At 42.2% G+C, this 19,021-nt stretch overlaps 1 protein-coding gene across 1 annotated transcript in view; it reads right to left on the bottom strand.

Annotated features, from left to right (window-relative positions):
- Fam107b (family with sequence similarity 107 member B) overlaps window positions 1-13,583 on the bottom strand; it is a 201,709-nt gene extending 188,126 nt beyond the window's left edge. Inside the window, exon 1 of the mRNA XM_057788104.1 lies at window positions 13,167-13,583. Within this exon, the coding sequence (XP_057644087.1) occupies window positions 13,167-13,583 (417 nt within the window). The remainder of the gene's footprint in view (window positions 1-13,166) is intronic.
- Between the last annotated feature and the right edge of the window lie 5,438 nt (window positions 13,584-19,021).

The raw sequence follows: 19,021 nt of genomic DNA, 5'->3' as shown, positions 1-19,021 counted from the left end.
AAGAGAAATGGAACCAGGTTAAGACCTCTGAGAAGTGATCAAGCCATCAGGGTTCTGCTAACCACACATCTATGGGTGGGTATAGTCATGGATTATTGTCAGAGCTGAGGTGTTTGAAAAGCCAACTTGGCACTTGTGTATGCTCTGCTTACCATGTAACTCACAACTCAGAACTAGAAGTCCCCACCAGAGAGCAGGGTGTCACCTATGTGTTCCCTCATCCACTGACTTTCCAGTCTCCAGAACTGTAAATGTACTTTAAAATAAATTCCTCAACCTACAGGGTCATGTGCAGCAACTGAATATGGGTTAAGGCAGAAAGTCTTTCTAGAGTGGAGAATTGGTTGTAGCAACTGGCTTCTGAATATTCCAAGAAAACATGAATTTTGATACTAACCAAAACAAGAAGAAGGAAAAAGAAAGAAGGATCATAAATCTGAGGTTTACTGTTGTAATAAGACAGTGATATATAATCAAACTCGAGTTCATGGAAAATTCACTGGGTGGGAAGGAAAAACATGTGCATACAACCATATAAAGGCCTTTCACCCCAAGCTGCAGAGACAAGTGCTCAGTGCCATTTGATTGCTTACAGTCTTATTGCGGCGGCTGTTTGCCTGGCTGCTGTCCTAACAAAATCAAACAAAGGTAAAAGTAGCACTTTGTTCTTCATGGCATGCTAATGCCTAACAGCAAGTGCTGCCCCCTCAGTCTATGGACCTGGGAACAGACACAGACTTCTAAAACCCCACAGTTACACTTGACACCAATTACTAAGAGCACAGAAGAAATAGCATGTTGATTCTTTTATTTGAAATTATTTGGCTTTTGCTAAATCAAACTACTTTTTTCTTAATACATATATCATTCAGTATTCACTGAGAATGAATTCTAAGATGACCTACAGACACCATGATCCAAACATGCTCAAGTACTTTATATAATGTACATAATATTTGCACATAATCTACCCATTTGACTCATAAAAATAATTTCAAATCATCTTTGGTTAATTATTACTGAACACACTGTAAACTGCTATGCAAGCCCAGTATGATGGCACATACCTGTAATATTTGCACTTTGGAGGTTGAGACAGGAGGATCGCAAGTTTGAAGCCAGCCTGGGTTACATAGCCAGACTCTGAAAAAGAAAGAGAGATGAAATTTGGGGAGGGGAGATAGAAAAGACAGAAGAGGAGAATGAAAACAGAAAGAAAGGAGGGAAAAAGAAGATGGAAAGAGAAAAAGTAAGCAAGCAATAAAGAAAAAAATGAGATAGATAGATGATAGATAGATGATAGATAGATAGATAGATAGATAGATAGATAGATAGATAGATAGATAGATAGATGAGAGAGAGAGAGAGAGAGAGAGAGAGAGAGAGAGAGAGAGAGAGATGATAGATATTTCTTTTTCACACACACATTTTATATTTTCCTCTCTAGGAGATACTGACAAGAACAAACCTTTGTAGATGTTCAGGGCAGATGCAAACATCACGGCCCTCCCTATACACTGAATGATCCTTGGTAGGCTTCTAGACCTGCCATGTGGTTTTCCATTTTCTTCTCCCCATGTCCTCTCTGGTAGCCGGAAGACCCTCCAGGAGTGTTTTACTCATTAAACCTGGACTTTTAATTTTACCTGATCCAATTTATTGCATCGGCGGAGAGACTTAACATCAGGATACGGAAACCTTTCAGGGCTAAATAATAGTTGCAGAAATCGTGGGTTCTGAATGCTGACTGCCAATACCCCTTAAGCTTAGCAATGAATCAGAAGCCCTTGACTAGCCCTTCAGTGTTAGAAGGCAGTCCATGAAAGTACAAGATTATATATTTCATACTTCAATCATATTAGCTAAAAATGTTTTATGGACATTAAGTTCTCTATGAATCAGGAAAAATATCAAAATGTCGAAAGTCCAGAATTATTAGAGAAACTGGTAAAAGCACTCCTGCCTTTTGCTCTCGTGTCCTTCAAACAGCTCAGTGCCTGGCTAACAGACAATCAAATCACACCTAGGACTTGGGTTCCAACCAAGCTGTCATTTTCCATTTAACGAAGCACGACAGACAAACACTGGCTTTCCAGAATGAGTCTGTCCACACCCCCTCTCTCCAGCTCAATGGCTCCAGCGGAGGCTTCCCCTTCCTCTAATTGCCTTTGTTTTCCAAACTTTCACTTCCTCCAGTGCAGAATTACAAAACCAAGTGTGTCAAGCACATGGTGGAAAAAGTGTTAAGTCAATGAGTTATGTTTTCTTTGGAAAGGAAGAAGATGAGTGGAAAATGAACAACAGTTCAGATCAGGTTAACAGAGAGTCCTTAGCTGGAAAAAATCCTCTCCAGTTTCCCATGATTGATACAGCACATTCATTCAGCGAGGCCCTGTGGTTCCTGGAGCATAAGACGTGTTCAACTTTCCAGCATATTCAGCAAGTGTAACAGTGGAATGAGAACTGTTTTGGCTAACACATGACTCCAGGTTATATAATCTAAAGGACAGAAATTCCTACTAGACAGATACAGATATTCTTGGGGAGATGGGTCTTGTCAATTAGAATCTCCTTAGTAGCTCTTGGGGAAAAGATGGTCAAGAATATTGTCTATTTAAAAAAAAAAAACAAAACACAGTGTTGCCTTTTACACACTGTGTAAAACTTGAGGCTGGGGATGCCAAGGTTGGGGCTCAGTTGGTAAAGCCCTTGCCCAGCATACATAAAGGCCTGTGTTCAGTCATCGTGCCTCACAAACCTGGTATGGCAGCACAGAACTGGAATCTCAGTAATCTACAGCTGGAGGCAGCAGAACCAAGAATTTAAGGTCGTTCTTGGCTACTTAATGAGTTCAGGAGCAGCATGAGGCTGCACAAGACCCTGGCTTAAGAAAAAAAAAAAAAGAGTATAAATGAGTCACAAAGGGGTCATTAGATTCTTCCCTCTCTAACTGGAAATAGTACTGCTCAGACAGGGGGTGACCTCTTACTCTGACCTAACACTCTGCTTAATCCGGCGTCATTTTCAACTGGATTTTAAAGCAATGGCCACCTCATTTGAAAGCAGAAAGTTCGATTTTTATTAAATTACACACTTGTCTCTTATTCCTTAGTTTGGAATTTGTATTCCCTCCAGCTCTAAAGCTTCTGAGAGTTCTACATATTTTCTGTCCTGTAGAGTCTTTTATAGACAAGTTCCAGGAGCCAAAGCTGCATACTGTAAACTCCATGGTTTTACGAGGACCATTCATTTTCCATCTCAGAGTAGCCAAGAAGCTGCTTCTCTCTTTTCCCAGTTCGAGTGCAGCTGAATATCTGTCTTGGAAAATTCCTTACTGAGTGGACAGGTATATCATGCAGAATCCTGCACTGTGCTTGACATCTTTTGATTGTAGAAACCTGTCCTGAAACATTACCAGTGCCTAAATGGAAAGGGATGGGATTTGCTCCTCATCCTTCAGACATCCTCTTCGTTTGAGGAAGTAAAGATGGTTGTTTTGCTCAGGAGCCTAAAATGGAACTAGACAACTAACAGTAATTGCATGAGCTGTAATTTGCTTTTGAGTTAAAAATTATGTCAAGACGATTAATATATAGAACATATAAATAATCATAAAAATTAAGCCTCCAAATCCAAATCATCCAATCAATAAATTGTCTAGTGAGCTGAGGAGACAGTTTTTAAATTAAAAATACAATGAAAACTAAGTGCTTGGAACAGTGTTTGACATCCTTAACCACCAAGGAATGCACATTAGAATTGCTTTGAGCTTCCATCTCACCACAGTCAGAATGGCTATCACGAAGACAACAAGGGACAGTACTGGCAAGGATGGAGAAGAAAGGGGAAGCCTGATATGCTGTCGGTGGGAATGTATCTTATGCAGCCACTAGGAAATCACTGTGTAGGTTCCTCAGAAAATTATAAACAAGACTACCATATGATCCAGCTATAGTACTCCTGGGTAGAATGTCTAAAAGCCACTAAGTCAACAGAGCACACAGACATTTCCATGTTTATTGCTGCATAGCATATCCACAACAGCAAATAAAAGGAACCAGATGAAATGTCCATCAACAAGTGGGTGGATATGAAAGCATGGCATATTGTACACACCGTGGACTTTTATCATGAAGAACAAAATCTGACATGTGCAGCAAAGTGGATAGAACTGGAGATCATTTTATATTAAGCAAACTACGTAAAATCCACAAGTATCACATGTTTGCTTTCATAGGCAGACTTCAGATTTAAGTGTCTCTCTCTCTCAGTGTGTGTGTGTGTGTGTGTGTGTGTGTGTGTGTGTATGTGTGTGTGTAATATGAAAGTAGAAAGGCGAATGTGAGAGGAGAAGAAGAGGCCTTAAAGGAAGATGAAGAGAAGGAAAAGAAGAAGGAAAGACCACTGCACTCATGAACTTTCAGCAGCTGTGGTTGCCCACACAAGACTTGCACAAGATCAAGCCAGTCAACATTCTAGGATGGAGTTCGGAAGCTTAGGATGAAGATGGAATGGGTTTGTAAGCCTCACCCCTAACTGATCTATGGACAATTCATAGTTTGTGGAGAAAGGTGAGTTGGGTTTTTGTAAGGGTGGCTCCTGGGAGGTCCACCATGCCCCGTGCCCCTCGTCCAAAAGAACATGGACGACACAAACTGAAGTTTTTAAATTTGTTTACATGAAGTTGGGAGGAAATGGGAGTGGATCTTGGTTGGAGTTGGGGAGGATTGGGAATTAATATGATCAAAGTACATTATATGAAATTCTAAAATAATTAGTAAAATATTTACTTAAGTAAAATAAGAAGGAAGGAGAAGGGAAAAAATAAAAATAGAGCAATGAAATACATGCAACATGAAAGCAGAAGGGAGAAGAAAGGAGCCAGCAAGAATGCTATAGAGAGGCTGGGAAGAAGAGTGAGTAAGAAGAAAGCATCATGACACATATGTGCACTAAAAATGCCACATGAAGCCTATGACTCAGTATGCAAACTCAAACACTTATAAAGGTTATGTCATCTGTTCAGCAGGAAACGTCTCTGATTGGAAACTTCTCTGCTATTTTACAGCCAGCTAGAGTCCTGTTGGATTCGAACGTCAGGTCTATTGGGGGGGAACAGTGCTCTCATTCTGAAAAGAATTCATGAAATTTAATTTGTACCAAAAAGATGAGTATGTAGCTTACAGAATTTCTCTCAGTGATATTGCTTTTGTTACATTTCGGTGCTGGGAAAAAAGACTCTAACCAAAGCAACCAGGGGAGAAAAGGATGTATTTCAACTTGTACTTCCAGGTAACAATCCATCACTGAGGAAAGTCAGGGCAAGAACTCAAGGTAGAACTGAAATAGAGACCATGAAAAACACCACTTACTGGCTTTCTTCCTGGCTCACATTCAGCTACCTTTCTACCTCTCTCCTTTTTTTTAAAACTATTCATTTATTTTATGTGCATGGTGTGAGGGTGTCAGATCCTCTGGAACTTGGGTTACAGATGGCTGTGAGCTGCCATGTGGGTGCTGGGAATTGACTCTGGGCACTCTGGAAGAACAGTCAGTGTGCTGAACTGCTGAACCATCTCTCCAGCCCCAGCTACCTTCCTAATACAGCCCAGGCCCACCTGATCAGGGACTGCACTGCCCATAGCGGGCTGAACCCTCCTACTTCAATTAGCGAAAAGAAAATAGTCTACAGGCATGCCTGCATGCCAATTTGATCTTTACTTATACGTTTGTGTGTTTCTGCATGTGTGGTTGCATGTGTGCATGCAGAGGTGTACATGTATGTGAGAATGAATGTGGAAGACAGAGGTCATTCCAACCAGGCATCATTCCGAGACATCACATTTCTTTTTATGACAGGGTTTCTCACTATCCTAAAGCTTGATTATTACATTAGCTGGCTGACTGATCAATGAGTCTCAGGAACCTATCTGTCTCTCCCTCCCCATCACCCGGGAGTACACCACCATGCCTGGCTTCTTCATGTAGGTCCTGGGGAATAAATTCAGCTCCTCGTGCTTATGTAACTTTATCAACTAAGGGGTCTCCTCAGTTCCTGCTTGAACTTTTTTAATGGAGAGAACATACAGCGTGTTCTCTCCAACCCTGAGAGTTAAGTCTCAAAATTCATGACTAAACAGGCATTCTAATTTATATGTTTGGTTCTTAAAAATTTGTATCAAGACTGTAAGACTGTATTTTAGAGAAAGATGATGAAGGAAGAAGATAGCGGTCTCAGAGACAGCAAAGCCAAGGTCTATACCCTGAAAAAAACGGTGACTGCCTGAGCCTGCATCTTTACCCAGGCCACTGAGGCCGCAGGGATGGCTTGCGGCTGTCCTGCATCTGACTGTAAAACCAGCTTGTTCCAAAATGCAACTGTCCTTCTAAGGTGTTTCCCTTCATTTTCACATAATTGACGTTTTTAGTTATAATACACCCAAGCATGATTTCCCTAGCCACAATTATTCTCTCTTCCTTTGTCAGACTGGTTACCCCCCATGGAGCAAGAATGAGATAAAAATATTGCAAAAACAAACAAACAAAACCAAAAGCTTTCTCCAACTGGAAAGTACTCTAAAGCCTTTAGTCCACATGGATCCTTCATTTTTCTTTCTTCTTTTTCCTTTTTTTATTAGGAATTTTTTTAATATAAGCTTTTCTCATTTTACATAGCTATTACATATTTACACACCCATTCCCACTCCCTCCCCTCCTCCTGCCCCACCCTTCCCCCTAGCTCCCATCAACTCCTTAGAGAGGGTAAGGCTTCCCATGGGGAGTCAACAAAGTCTGACACTTCAGTTTGAGGCAAGACTAAGGCCCTCCCCTGGTGTGGGGTGGAAATTCCAGGCAGATAGAAGAGGAAAGAAGGCAGAGTCAATGAAAACTCATGTAGCCCCACTGGAGACAGACGCAGAATGAAACTTTACCCAGTAAGCCACAGCCATGTGGCGATACACAGATTAATGGAGATGGGTTAGTTTAGAGCTAGTTAAAAATATGCTTAAGCTATTAGCCAAACAGTATTACAAATAATATAATATATATAATATATAAATATATATAATATATAAATATAATAGTTCTGTATTATTATTTTGAGTCAGGGCAGTTGGGAAACTAACGAGCGGCCTCCACCAACACTCCCACCTGTATCTAGGCTGAACAAGGAATCCTCCAAAGAGAATGTGCTCCTAGACGCCAGTTCAAGCACTAGAAATAAATCCTGGTCCCACTGCCAGTGACCCCACAGACTGCCCCAGTCTCACAACTGTTCCCACATTCAGTGGGCCTAGTTTGGTCCTATGTAGGTTCCTTGCTATCAGTCTAGAGTCAGTGAGCTCCCACTAACTCAGGTCAGCTGTTTCTGTGGGTATCCCCATCATGGTCTTGACTTCTTTGCTCCTATTATCGTTCCTCCCTCTCTTGGGCTGGTCTCTGGTAGCTCGGCCCAGTGCTTCACGGTAGATCTCCGTATTTGTTTCCATCAATTGCTGGTTGAAGATTCGATGATGACAATTAAGGCAGTCATCAGTCTGATCACAGGGCAAGGCCAGTTTAGGCGTCCTCTCCACTGTTGCTTAGGGTCTTAGCTTGGGTCATCCTTGTGGACTCCCGGGAATTTCCCCAGTGCCGTGTATCTCATTAGCCCTTTAATGGCTCCTTCAATCAAGATATCTCTTTCCTTTCTCTCCCTCAGTCATTACCCCTTCTTAAGCACCCTGTTCCCTTAGGTTCTCCTCCTCCCTCCCCTTATCTCTCCCCCTCCCCTTCCACTCTCCCTCAGTTTTCCCTGGAGGTCTTTTCTGTTTACCCAGGGTGATCCATGTATGTCTCTCTTAGGGTTCTCCGTGTTACCTAGCTTCTCTGGGATTGTGGAGTAAAGGCTTGTTATCCTTTGCTTTACGTCTAATATTCACTTATGAGTGAGTACATGCCACGTTCGTCTATCTGGGTCTGGGTTACCTCACTTGGGATGGTTTTTACTAGTTCCATCCATTTGCATGCAAATTTCAAGATGCCATTGTTTTTTATCGCTGAGTAGTAAGTACTCCATTGTGTAAATATACCACATTTTCTTTATCCATTCTTTTGTTGAGGGGCATCTAGGTTATTTCCAGGTTCTGCGTATTACAAATAATGCTGCTATGAAGACAGTTGAGCAAATGTCCTTGTGGTATGAGTGTGCATCCTTTGGGTATATGCCCAAGAGTGGTATTGCTGGGTCTTGAGGTAGATTGATTCCCAGTTTTCTGAGAAACCGCCACACTGATTTCCAAAGTGGCTGGACGAGTTTGCACTCCCACCAGCAATGCAGGAGTGTTCCTCTCCAGCATAAGCTCTCACTGGTGTGTTGCTTTGCTTACTCTGTATTTCTACCTATAGTACCGAGCTACAGCAGAATGAAGCGGCTCCAGCCACCTAGGAAGGGTATGGTACACAGTGGAAGCCCTTCTCTCAATCGTCTACCAACTGTCCCCGTTTTCTCAAGGCCTGTCTTTTCAGGGAGCCCCCTCCTGAGCTTGTAAGACATCTACAGCTTAGGCTTTCTCTCACTCTACTGATATTGCCGCTTCTACATTGTCTCTCCCCCTAGAATGCAAACGACTGATGGGGCTATCCATTCAGGCATAGCTCCCAGGCCAGTGCTGTCTTCATGAAGAGGAATACCGCAGCAACTTCCAGTTAAAGCAATAAACAGAAGCCTTTCTGTACTCTATGATCTGCATGCTTCTACCAGTTATAAGATCCTTCTCCTAGAAGTCAGACCACTACCAAGGGAAAAACGGTAATTGAAAGGTACCCAACACTGTAAGACACATTCCAGTTCTAAGCTTTTTACCTTGATTTAAAGCATGAAACAGGAAAGGACACACGCACACACAAACACACACACACACAAATGCTGAAATCAAGCATGTGGCTGCATGCCTTTAACTCCAGCACTGGAGAGGTAGAGGCAGGTGGATGTCTATGAGTTCAGAGTCATTCTAGTCTACATATCGAGTTCTGGGCCAGCCAGAGCTACATAGTAAGACTCGATCTGTTTGTGCACGCGATACAGAGGACGAACTCAGGTTGTCAGCCCTGTGCAACAAGTGCCTTTACCGCTCAGCTGCCTCTCTGGCCCAACATCACCTTTTCAGGATAGATACATATGCCTTTCTTTACCCCAAAGAAAACCTTTTAATTTAGTCTTAGTTTGTTATTTCATTACTCCTAGCTTTTCCTCTTAGAATAGATGCTGCTTCAAATTTAAATGACCCTCTTTTGCCTCTGATCACAAAATGGCTGAGGGCGGTGTCCTTATTTGATATTGTTATATTCTGAAGCTACCAAAGCAACTTCCATGAAGAGGATCAGTTCCCCTGAAGGGGAAAGACGTCTGCCACCAGGCAAGATTGTAATAAAGCTAGCCCATTCATCACCCACCTAGGGGAATCAGTCACTGAAGACTCTTCAGATAACAACAAAGAGCCTCTGGCACTTTTAATCAGAAGTTCTCCATAGCCACCAGCAAAGCGGTGTCACTGACAGAAAATGAAAAATACCCCTTTCCATAGTGTTACACACCTACGACCATGGCAGAAAATGCTATGCAAATTAATTTTTAAATCTAATAATTATAATCATACACATTCTTGCATTTATAGATACACATTACAGTGCTAGGGATTGAACCCAAGGCCATAGCCCAGCTGATAGATGTATATACTGTACATTTCCATAAATACACACCTTATGCATGTAGGTGGACTTTAAATTGAATTGAAGAGGAAGTGGGCTTATATAGGACTGTTTGGTTCTAAGTCCTCAAACACTGTGTAATTAGTAATAGAGGCACATGCTATTTCAAAGGGAGGACTTCGGAGTCAGAGAGAACTAGACTCTAATCCCGAGCCTGCCACTTCCTCCCTCTATGGCCTTGGGCAAATGCCAATGTCTTCCTCTGAAAACTGAGCCCGATGAGACTAACCCCTCACTAGGGTTAGATGAGAGCCTCCGTGTAATGTGCGGAGAAGAAAGGCGGGCAGGCTGCAGGTGCTCTGTATCAGTGAGCTCTCGAATTTGGAACTACAATAGATACCTGTCCTTGGCAGCTGTTTTTTATTTGTTTGTTTGTTTGTTTGTTTGTTTGTTTTTACCCCTTTGAGGGCCAGCCACCCAGCTCCCAAAAAATGCACGGAGACTTAGTCTTACTTATGAATGTCCAGCCTTAGCTTGGCTTGTTTCTAGCCAGCTTTTCTAACTTAAATTAACCCATTTCTCCTCTTCTACATGTGGGCTTGTTACCTTTCTTTACTCTTATGCCTTTCTCCCCTTCTTACTCCGTGGCTGGTTGTATGGCTGGGTGGCTGGCCCCTGGTGTCCTCCTCTCTTTCCCCTTTGCTCGCTCCTAGCTCTCCTCCTTTTCTTCTATTCTCTCGACCTGCCAGGCCCACTTATCATCTCTCTCCTGCCTTGCTATTGGCCATTCAGCTCTTTATTAGACCAATCAGATGTTTTAGACAGACAAGTGACACAGCTTCACAGAGTTCAACAAATGCAACATAAAAGAATGCAATACATCTTTGCATCATTAAACAAATGTTCCACAGCATAACTGTGAATGTAACACATCTTTAATTAATATTCCACAACAGATGCCCAATCACCTTGCCCATGGAATGCTCTCTTATCACATGCTCTGGCCCTCAATTTTATGGCATTTTCCTTCTGTCACTTTTCTGTCTCACAGATGATGAAACCCCGTACATGACTTAGCTCTTCACAAAATTCCCAAAGCTCCCACTGCCACTTACTTCTCTCACTGTAGCATCCCAGGTACCCCTCTTTGGGCCCCGTGTACCTTTCCAGGCATTTCTACAACGTGCAGCCTCATTTTTGGTCTCTCTGATAGACCTACTCCCATGCTGCATTCAATTCCTATAAATAGGTAGTCTTGCTCACCTGACTCCTTTATCACAACGTCCTTCCCTTATTGTGCCTTTGAAATTTCTAAGGCTCATGCAGGCAACATGGTTCAGTGAGTAAAGACACTTGACATCAAGCCTGATGACCTGAGTTTGATCTCTGGGACCCACGTGAAGAAGTAGAGAACTGACTCCCACTGTGCTCCATTGCCTCTTGTGAAATGTGGGTCAGCCCCCTGGGTCACAGAAAATCAGATCTACCCTTTGTCTTTGCTACTAACTTAGCAACAGAGGGTGGATGCTGGGTTGCTGCACCCCCTTCCCAAACAGAATGTACGCTTCTAGCTCGGCCAGGCAGTGCTGCATTCATCCCTTGAACAGGTAGCTGATGTGAATTTGGCCCTGATGTGTACCCAGATCCACTACGGATATCTCAATCTATACATGGGTATGCACAGAAAGCTAAACAAGTATGTTGATTTTTTTTTAGGGGGTTGACTTAGTGATGTTAACAAAAAGAAAATCACTGCTGTTAGACAGGGTTTGGAGAAACCTTCTACCCAATTTCAGAACAGAAGAATCCAAACAATGGAGCTCAAGTTAATCATCTGTTTTGTTCCCTAGCAGTTCTGGGATGGAGTTCATGGCCTGGAGCACATGAAGCCAGCGCTCTACTACCAAGCCACACCCTCAGATCTCTGTTCACTCCCTTAATACAAAGCTATAGACATTGGTCCTAACCTGTGGGATAGCGACCCCTTTGCGGGGTCCACTGACCATTTCACAGGGGTCACCTAAGACCACCAGAAAATAAATATTTACATTTACAATTCATAACAGTAGCAAAATTAGATTTATGAAGTGGCAATAAAAATAATTTTGTGGTTGGGGTCACCACAACATGAGAAACTGAATTAAAGGGTCTCAGCATTAGGAAGGTTGAGAAACACAGCTATAGACTGTCAATTAGAACCATATTTTATGTTTTAACTTTATCTTTGCTGTTAGACAAGTTACAGTTTGTTTCTAAAAATACTCTAGACCAAGTCAGAAAATCAGACAAAAAGAAACTACTATTTGTTAAACTGGCTGAGAAAAAAAAACAGTTTTAAATCAGAACATCTAACTAATGAATACTCAAAACTTTTGCAGCTCTTAAAAGCCTGGCCCTAAATTAATTGGGCAAGAAATCATCAACAACAATATACTTAAATAACATCTTTGGGAATATACCTTTAGGAAACTCTTTCTCAACTACCTCTCTTAACTGGGATTGCCAAGAACTATGGTATCATGCCAGCGCCCAAAACCCTTTCCACTTCCTGTTCTTAAATCTTCAAAATTATAGATGCACCCATTTATGATTTTTTTTCGTTGTTTTGTTTTTATTTTTGAGACAGAGTTTCTCTGTGTAGCCTTGGCTGTCCTGGAACGCACTCTGTAGACCAGCTGGCCTCAAATTCACAGAGATATCCCTGTCTCTGCCTCCTGAGTACTGGGATTAAAGGTGTGCCGCTACCACCTGGCAACTTATAAATATCATTTTCATCACTTCCTGTCTGCTGTGTACACAGGGCTGCTTACATTTCCAACTTTCCTCATCATTCCCAATTTTCCACACGCGATACATTAGAACCAATAAAGATAATTTCTGAAATCCCATAGTCGTACTGTGGGTTTTGATACCTATAAAGTTATGGATCAGTTTTTTGTTTGTGTGGTTTGATTTGATTTGGTTTTTGGTTTCCGAAGACAGGGTTTTTCTGTATGTAGTCCTGGCTGTCTTGGAACTCTCTCTGTAGACCAGGCTGGTCTCAAATTGGCAGAGATCTGCCTGCCTCTGCCTCCCTAGTGCTGATATTAAAGGCGTGCACCACCACTTCCCAGCATAGATCAGTTTTTTAAAAAGCATATGTATGTGTGTGTTACATGTGTGTGGATATGTATATGCATACATCATACACCCTCTGGAGAAACTGTTTGTTCTGAGACATCTTTAGACACCACTTCATTAAAGTTGAGTCTGCCACTGCCGCAGCTTCTGGACTCGCTATCATTTCTCTCCCTATGTCTTCAGAGAACAGGCTGAGAATTTAAAAGCATTTCCACACACTTCCTCTCACGAGTGAGAATTCCCTGTGTCTTATGCAGTAATGAATTTAAACAAGGATGTTTGCCAGAGAGTTCCCAAAATGACAGAATGTTCCCCGACACCCCCCATCTGTAACGGCACTGGGAAAACTCACTCACCTTCGGTGTGTCAATAATTGATGGTCTAGGGATAGCTGTCTGGAAAGTAACTGCCTCACGGTCTGGTTCATCACTTAGGCACCCGGGCACATTCTCAAGGGTCTCTGCGGGCTGGACAACATTGTGTTTGCTGTTGTTGCCATTGGCACCACCATTTTGCTCTGAGTGCATATCAGAATCTCGCCTTTTCTCCGGAGCGCTTTCTTCTTCTACCTTGGGGTGACTTGGATGTCTGCCTGCTTTGGCCATGGGCTGGACATAGATGGTGGAGTGAGTATCAGCTGAGCTGGACTGATCAAAGGCAGCATTCTCCCTGGTGTTACCAAAACAAGCCAGCAGAGCCGAGCATGGAAAGGAGTGCATCCTTCCAGATGAGAATGTCAGGCTTTTGGTGAGCCTCGCTTTCCACGCCGACATGACCTGTAGCAACACATGGCAGAGTTCAAGGAGAAAAGGAAGTCTTCTTCCGGGTTGCCTTCGAGTCACCGTTTCCGCGCCTGAAGAGGAGATGGCCGGCCCATCCTCACCAAGACGGTCTCTCTATGTATCCCTGCAAGGAAGCATTCATCCTGGGGGATTTCACGCTCTTCCTTCCTTTCCTGTCAGTAGCTAAATAAGCCTCGGTGAGGCAGGCAGTTGGCTCCGGTTACAGTCCCCAGCAGGGCAGACGCTCCAGGGTAAGGTAGTGCCAAGGCAATAGACAGCTGCTTCGGGTTACCTTGGAGGCATAAAGATAATGTAGCCGGTTAGCATCCACCATAACAGTGTCAGCCATGTATCAATAACATCATAACAGCCGCAAAACCTTCTACAGTTTCTGCCTTCAAATATTTATTCACCCAAACAAAACAGAAACCAGCCAGTCATCTATGGCAAATGAAGACCCCTGTGAGAGGCCACAACCCTGGCACCTGCTTCATTATTAAAATAGAAGGTACATTGGATCGTTCATCCAGAGAGATCCATGTTTGTACCTAATGTTATGAAGACTTTTCTGGACCTTTCCTAAATCTTACCCTGATAACAGTGTCCTGGCTTCAGAGTCCATGCTGGATCTGATAACTGTAAGTGCTCGTGAATCTGTTTTCTGAGCATCTGGTTCCTGGTTATTTTTTAAACAATATAAAAAAGACCAGGCTAACAATTAGAATTATGTAGTATGCCACACTTCTGAAGGCGCTGTGCATGTTTTGAGTGACGGTCAATTGGGTATATGTGTTGCCTGATTTAAAAATTAAATAAATTCAGTTCATGTAGACCCTTCCACTTTCCAAATCATTAAATGTTAGTGGAACTGAGTTTAGTGGCACATACCTCTAACCCTAGCAGACAAAGGTGAGAGGATCACCCCAAGTTCAAGGTACCAGACTTCCCAGGGTCAAAAGGTCATTCTCCTTTTAAACTAGAAGTACATAATCTAACCCTTCCTCCCAGGAGGGAGCAAGAAGTTCATGCTCTCAGAAGGCTCCCTCATTTCTGGGGGCATGGAAACTGTTTCGTCTCTGTTACAGTAGGTTTAGGCACGATCATTACATACTTCCTTCAAAAGTCCTTACAGGTAAGGGTGGCTATGGTGCTTAACAAGGCTTTTTGGGTGCTTGGAAAGAGCAGGAAGAAATGAGAGGCAGTTCTTAAATGTAGCTTTATTCATCTGCTCATTCACGTACAAGCAGAAACATTGTCTAAAGTAGCAGATTCGGGGCTAACAATGCTATTTTCTCTCTTTCATTTTGGGAAGGGGTCTTTCAGGTATGCCAGTCTGACATCAAACCCCTAATCATCTGCTGCCACCTCCAGAATGCTGAGTGTCCAATCAGAAGAGTATCCAAATAAACCAGCATCCCAGTTCTTGGCCCATGCAACATATGAACATTTTACTAGGGTAGCTGCCGGGCGTGAACTAGAACAGATAACGGATATTGAGGAATCTCAGCAAATTAGTTCATTTAATCCTTACAACCCTAGCAGAAAGATGATATTATTCCCATCTTACCCATTAGCAAAACAAGACATAGGAATTTAAGTAACTTGCCCAAGACCACCAAACTGATTAGGAAGAAAACCAAATCATTAGCCCAGGGAGCCTATTGCCAGAGTTCACACTCCTAACCAGTGTGTAATGCTACCTACACAAACACACACACACACACACGTCAAAGGGGCACTTTCTGATGCTCTTCGACCTACCTCTAAGACTTTATTTCACAGATACCTGTGTGCAAAGGGAAGCGCTGCTAACAGTTTATAAATCATAGAATCCATTAATCAGCAGAAGACAAGTTAATATATAAGAAGACATCTGTACAAAAAATATTACATAGTCACCAAAAAGAAGGCTGGAGAAATTTCAAGTATAATGTAGTGCACTAATTGTGTATACACAGACTCTGCAAGAAATCAGTACAACAATGGTAATGGAATTCTCTCACAGGCTTAAATGTGCAACACTAAAAATCATGAGAAGATGATCATTAATACCAGAAAATTCAACACTTCCCACAAAACAAAACCATACGTAACATTATTAATGAATTAAAAAGAAGCCTTTCAGGACCCCTTGGGAGCTCTTGTACCTAAATAGCAGAACTTAGGAGCAGGGCTAAGAAACGATTAACTGAAGTTCTGGTATGAAAGTCAAAAGTTGCTTAGATTTGTCTACCTAAAGACAACATACACCTCTAGTTGTAATGAATAAACAAACTGGATTTTACTGGTTTTAAACCAGTACATTTAAATCTCAGGTTTAAATCTTTGAAAGGTGGAATAGCTGCTAGCATCTTGCCTCGAGGGGAGAGCTCACCCAGCTGAGCTAACACAGAGCAGAATTTAAGAGCTATAAAGAGAAGGGCCTGACACTTCCGGATCAAGCACTGCTGCAGCTGCATCCACAGTTGCCCTTCCCTATTTTCCAGGAAAGCAAGCCCTTTTCCTCGACTTCTCCATGAGCTTAGAGGAGCGGTTTTTAAGACTTCTTACTAAGAGTTCTAATCAGCCCAAGCCCACTAAGGCACTTACTAGGGATGGCCACAGCAACCTAAGATGAGGGACGTCACTCCACGACATCATCAGAATGTCTTAAAATTAATCATCTTCTATAGAGCACTGAGAATTGAAGCACTTAACATTCTACTCATTCCTGTGAACAACTTACTGAGAATCCATGATAGGTCAAGCATGCTCCCACAATGCCTCAGCCAGTGGCACTGGGAGGGAAACCCGGTGAATCCCGGAAGTAAAAGCTGGCTGACTTCACATCCGGCAGACCTAGGCTCACTCTCTCCTTGGGTACCCTGCTAATCAATGTCTTACCACAATGGCCTTCTGCAGCACTACCCTATACCCTTCATGAGCCCCGCCCAAATACTTGTGTAACTGTTTCTTCTCCTCCACACTTCAGTTGGTCGTAAATAATCTATGATGTTTGAGCAGACATCATTGACTAGAAAGGGGAATGGTGCTTCCTCCTCTTCCCTGCTTCCTGTGCCATCCACAAGAAGAACTGACCATCTGCCTTCTTGGGCCAGTTTGGACTCTCCCTCCTTCCCATTTCTTGTTATTTCCTGCTCCAGGGTGAAGAATGCTGGGATAGCCTCTGCCGTAAGGAGGACTCCCCTTCGCCAGAGGTCTTAGACCTCATTCCATAAGACAACATGCACAATTGTATTTCGGAGCCCAACATAGGCCACTGAGAGTGGCAGGATAGCCCATTTCCTTCTAAATGTGGAAGCTCACCCGGGACAGGAGGATGGCCTCAAGGAACAGGGGACTCAAGAACCAGAATCACAAACATAGTTGCTAAGTAAAGCTGTGTCACTGTTTGGTTTTATATCTCCTCCCTTTTTCTTGTATATGTTTATAAATCAAAGGGAATTAAAAATGGGATTATACTTTTTTATTAAAAATGATTTCACAATAATGTCTCAAACATTTGTGAGAAGATTTGAGAACATTTTCATTTGTTTTAAAACTGGATTTAAGGAGATCACAGTTTTTTTTTTCTTCTCAAATAAAACAGCCCTGCCTTTACATGCTAAAATTCTCTTTTCCAGGGCTAGGAGATGGCTTAATCCATAAAATGCTTGCCTTGCAAACATAAGGATTTGAGTTTGGATTCCCAGTACCCATGTAAAAAGCTGACACAGTGGAATACCCTATAATCCCAGAGCACAGGCAGTCAGAGCCGGAAGGTTCCCTGGGGCTTACTGGACATCCATTCCAGTTAGTGAACAAGCTCCAAGCATTGAGAGACTCTGTCTCAAAAAAGTAAGGTAGAGGGCTGGAGAGATGGCTCAGAGGTTAAGAACACTGACTGCTCTTCCAGAGGTCCTGAGTTCAATTCCCAACAACCCTATGGTGCTCAAAGCCATCTGTAATGAGAACTGGTGCCCTCTTCCTGGCCTGCAAGCATACAGACAGTACAGAACACTGTATACATAATAAACAAATAAATAAATAAATAAATCTTTTTTTAAAAAGAAGTAAGGTAGAGAGAAATTGAGGAAGAAGTCAGCATTCATCTCTGCCTTAACACAAACATATGTACACGCATGTACAAACACATGCAATGCAATTCTATTTACCTTTCTGTTTCTCATATAAAAATTCCAGATGATCACAATGTTATCTTCCCCCTTGGAGGGTGGGAATAAAGAAACTTTTCAACTTCCTACTCAAAGCTAATAAATCGGGTTGGCCAGGAAAATCCAGACATTTCCTGTTTGATGTTCCTAATTAACTTCCTTTAATAAACCTTTGGCCTTTGGTGGATTCTGAGATCCCTTCTCCAGATACTTTCACCATGCTTTATGGCCCACAGTCCACTGTTCAAGGGTGTTGTCAGTCTCCTGAGATGGTCACAAGAACATCATGGAAGTCCTGGCAGTGCCAGTCAGTTAACAAAGGAAGGTAAAGTTCTATCCTTGGGATGGGAGCTGAGCCATCTCTTCTCACTGGGTTGACTGTTGATAGGATCCAGCTATCTATGGGATGAAATTTTGCTCTGATCATTTCAGATTCAAAAGGTACCGCCCTGAGACTCAGGTCTTGAATATTTCCCTATAGCTGCAGCAGGGTAATGGTTTGACCCACACTTACATCTTCCTTTATTTAGGGTCTCTAAGTGACTAAAGTCTTCACCCTCCCGTGGGCAGGTATGCCAGTCACACTGGAACAAGCTGGGTGGGTGCTGATAATGGAATGGAGAAGTCTTAATCAAGTTTACCTCAAGAGTATATTAATTCTTAAAAGCATAATAAACATAAAATACAAATATAAAAGCATATAATAAAGCATTACTTATGGTTTATCATTGTTAAATAATTTAAAAAACAATTTTCAAAGAAAAATAGAATGTGATTTTTCTGGAACAAGTTCTTTTTTTATTGTTTTTATTGGGCTATACATTTTTCTCCACTCCCCTCCCTTCCTCCCTTCTACCCTCTCCCTTCTACCCTGTCCCATGACCCCCACACTCCCAATTACTCAGGAGATCTTGTCTTTTTCCCCTTCCTATGTAAATCCATGTATGTCTCTCTTAGGGTCCTCATTGTTGTCTAGGTTCTCTGGGATTGTGAATTGTAGGCTGTTTTTTCTTTGATTATGTCTTAAAACCACTTATGGTGAATCTCTGTGAGTTCGAGACCAGCCTGGTCTACAAGAGCTAGTTCCAGGACAGGCTCCAAAGCCACAGAGAAACCCTGTCTCGAAAAACCAAAAAAAAAAAAAAAAAAAAAAAAACCACTTATGAGTGAATACATATTATATTTGTCTTTCTGGGTCTGGGTTACCTCACTCAATATGCTTTTTTTCTAGGTCCATCCATTTGCCTGCAAATTTCAAAATGTCATTATGTTTTA

Source organism: Chionomys nivalis, chromosome 13 (genome assembly GCF_950005125.1).
Source record: "Chionomys nivalis chromosome 13, mChiNiv1.1, whole genome shotgun sequence".
Taxonomy (NCBI): Eukaryota; Metazoa; Chordata; class Mammalia; order Rodentia; family Cricetidae; genus Chionomys; species Chionomys nivalis.
Note: the sequence above shows the minus strand (reverse complement) of the source record. Positions and strands in the feature narration are given on the sequence as shown.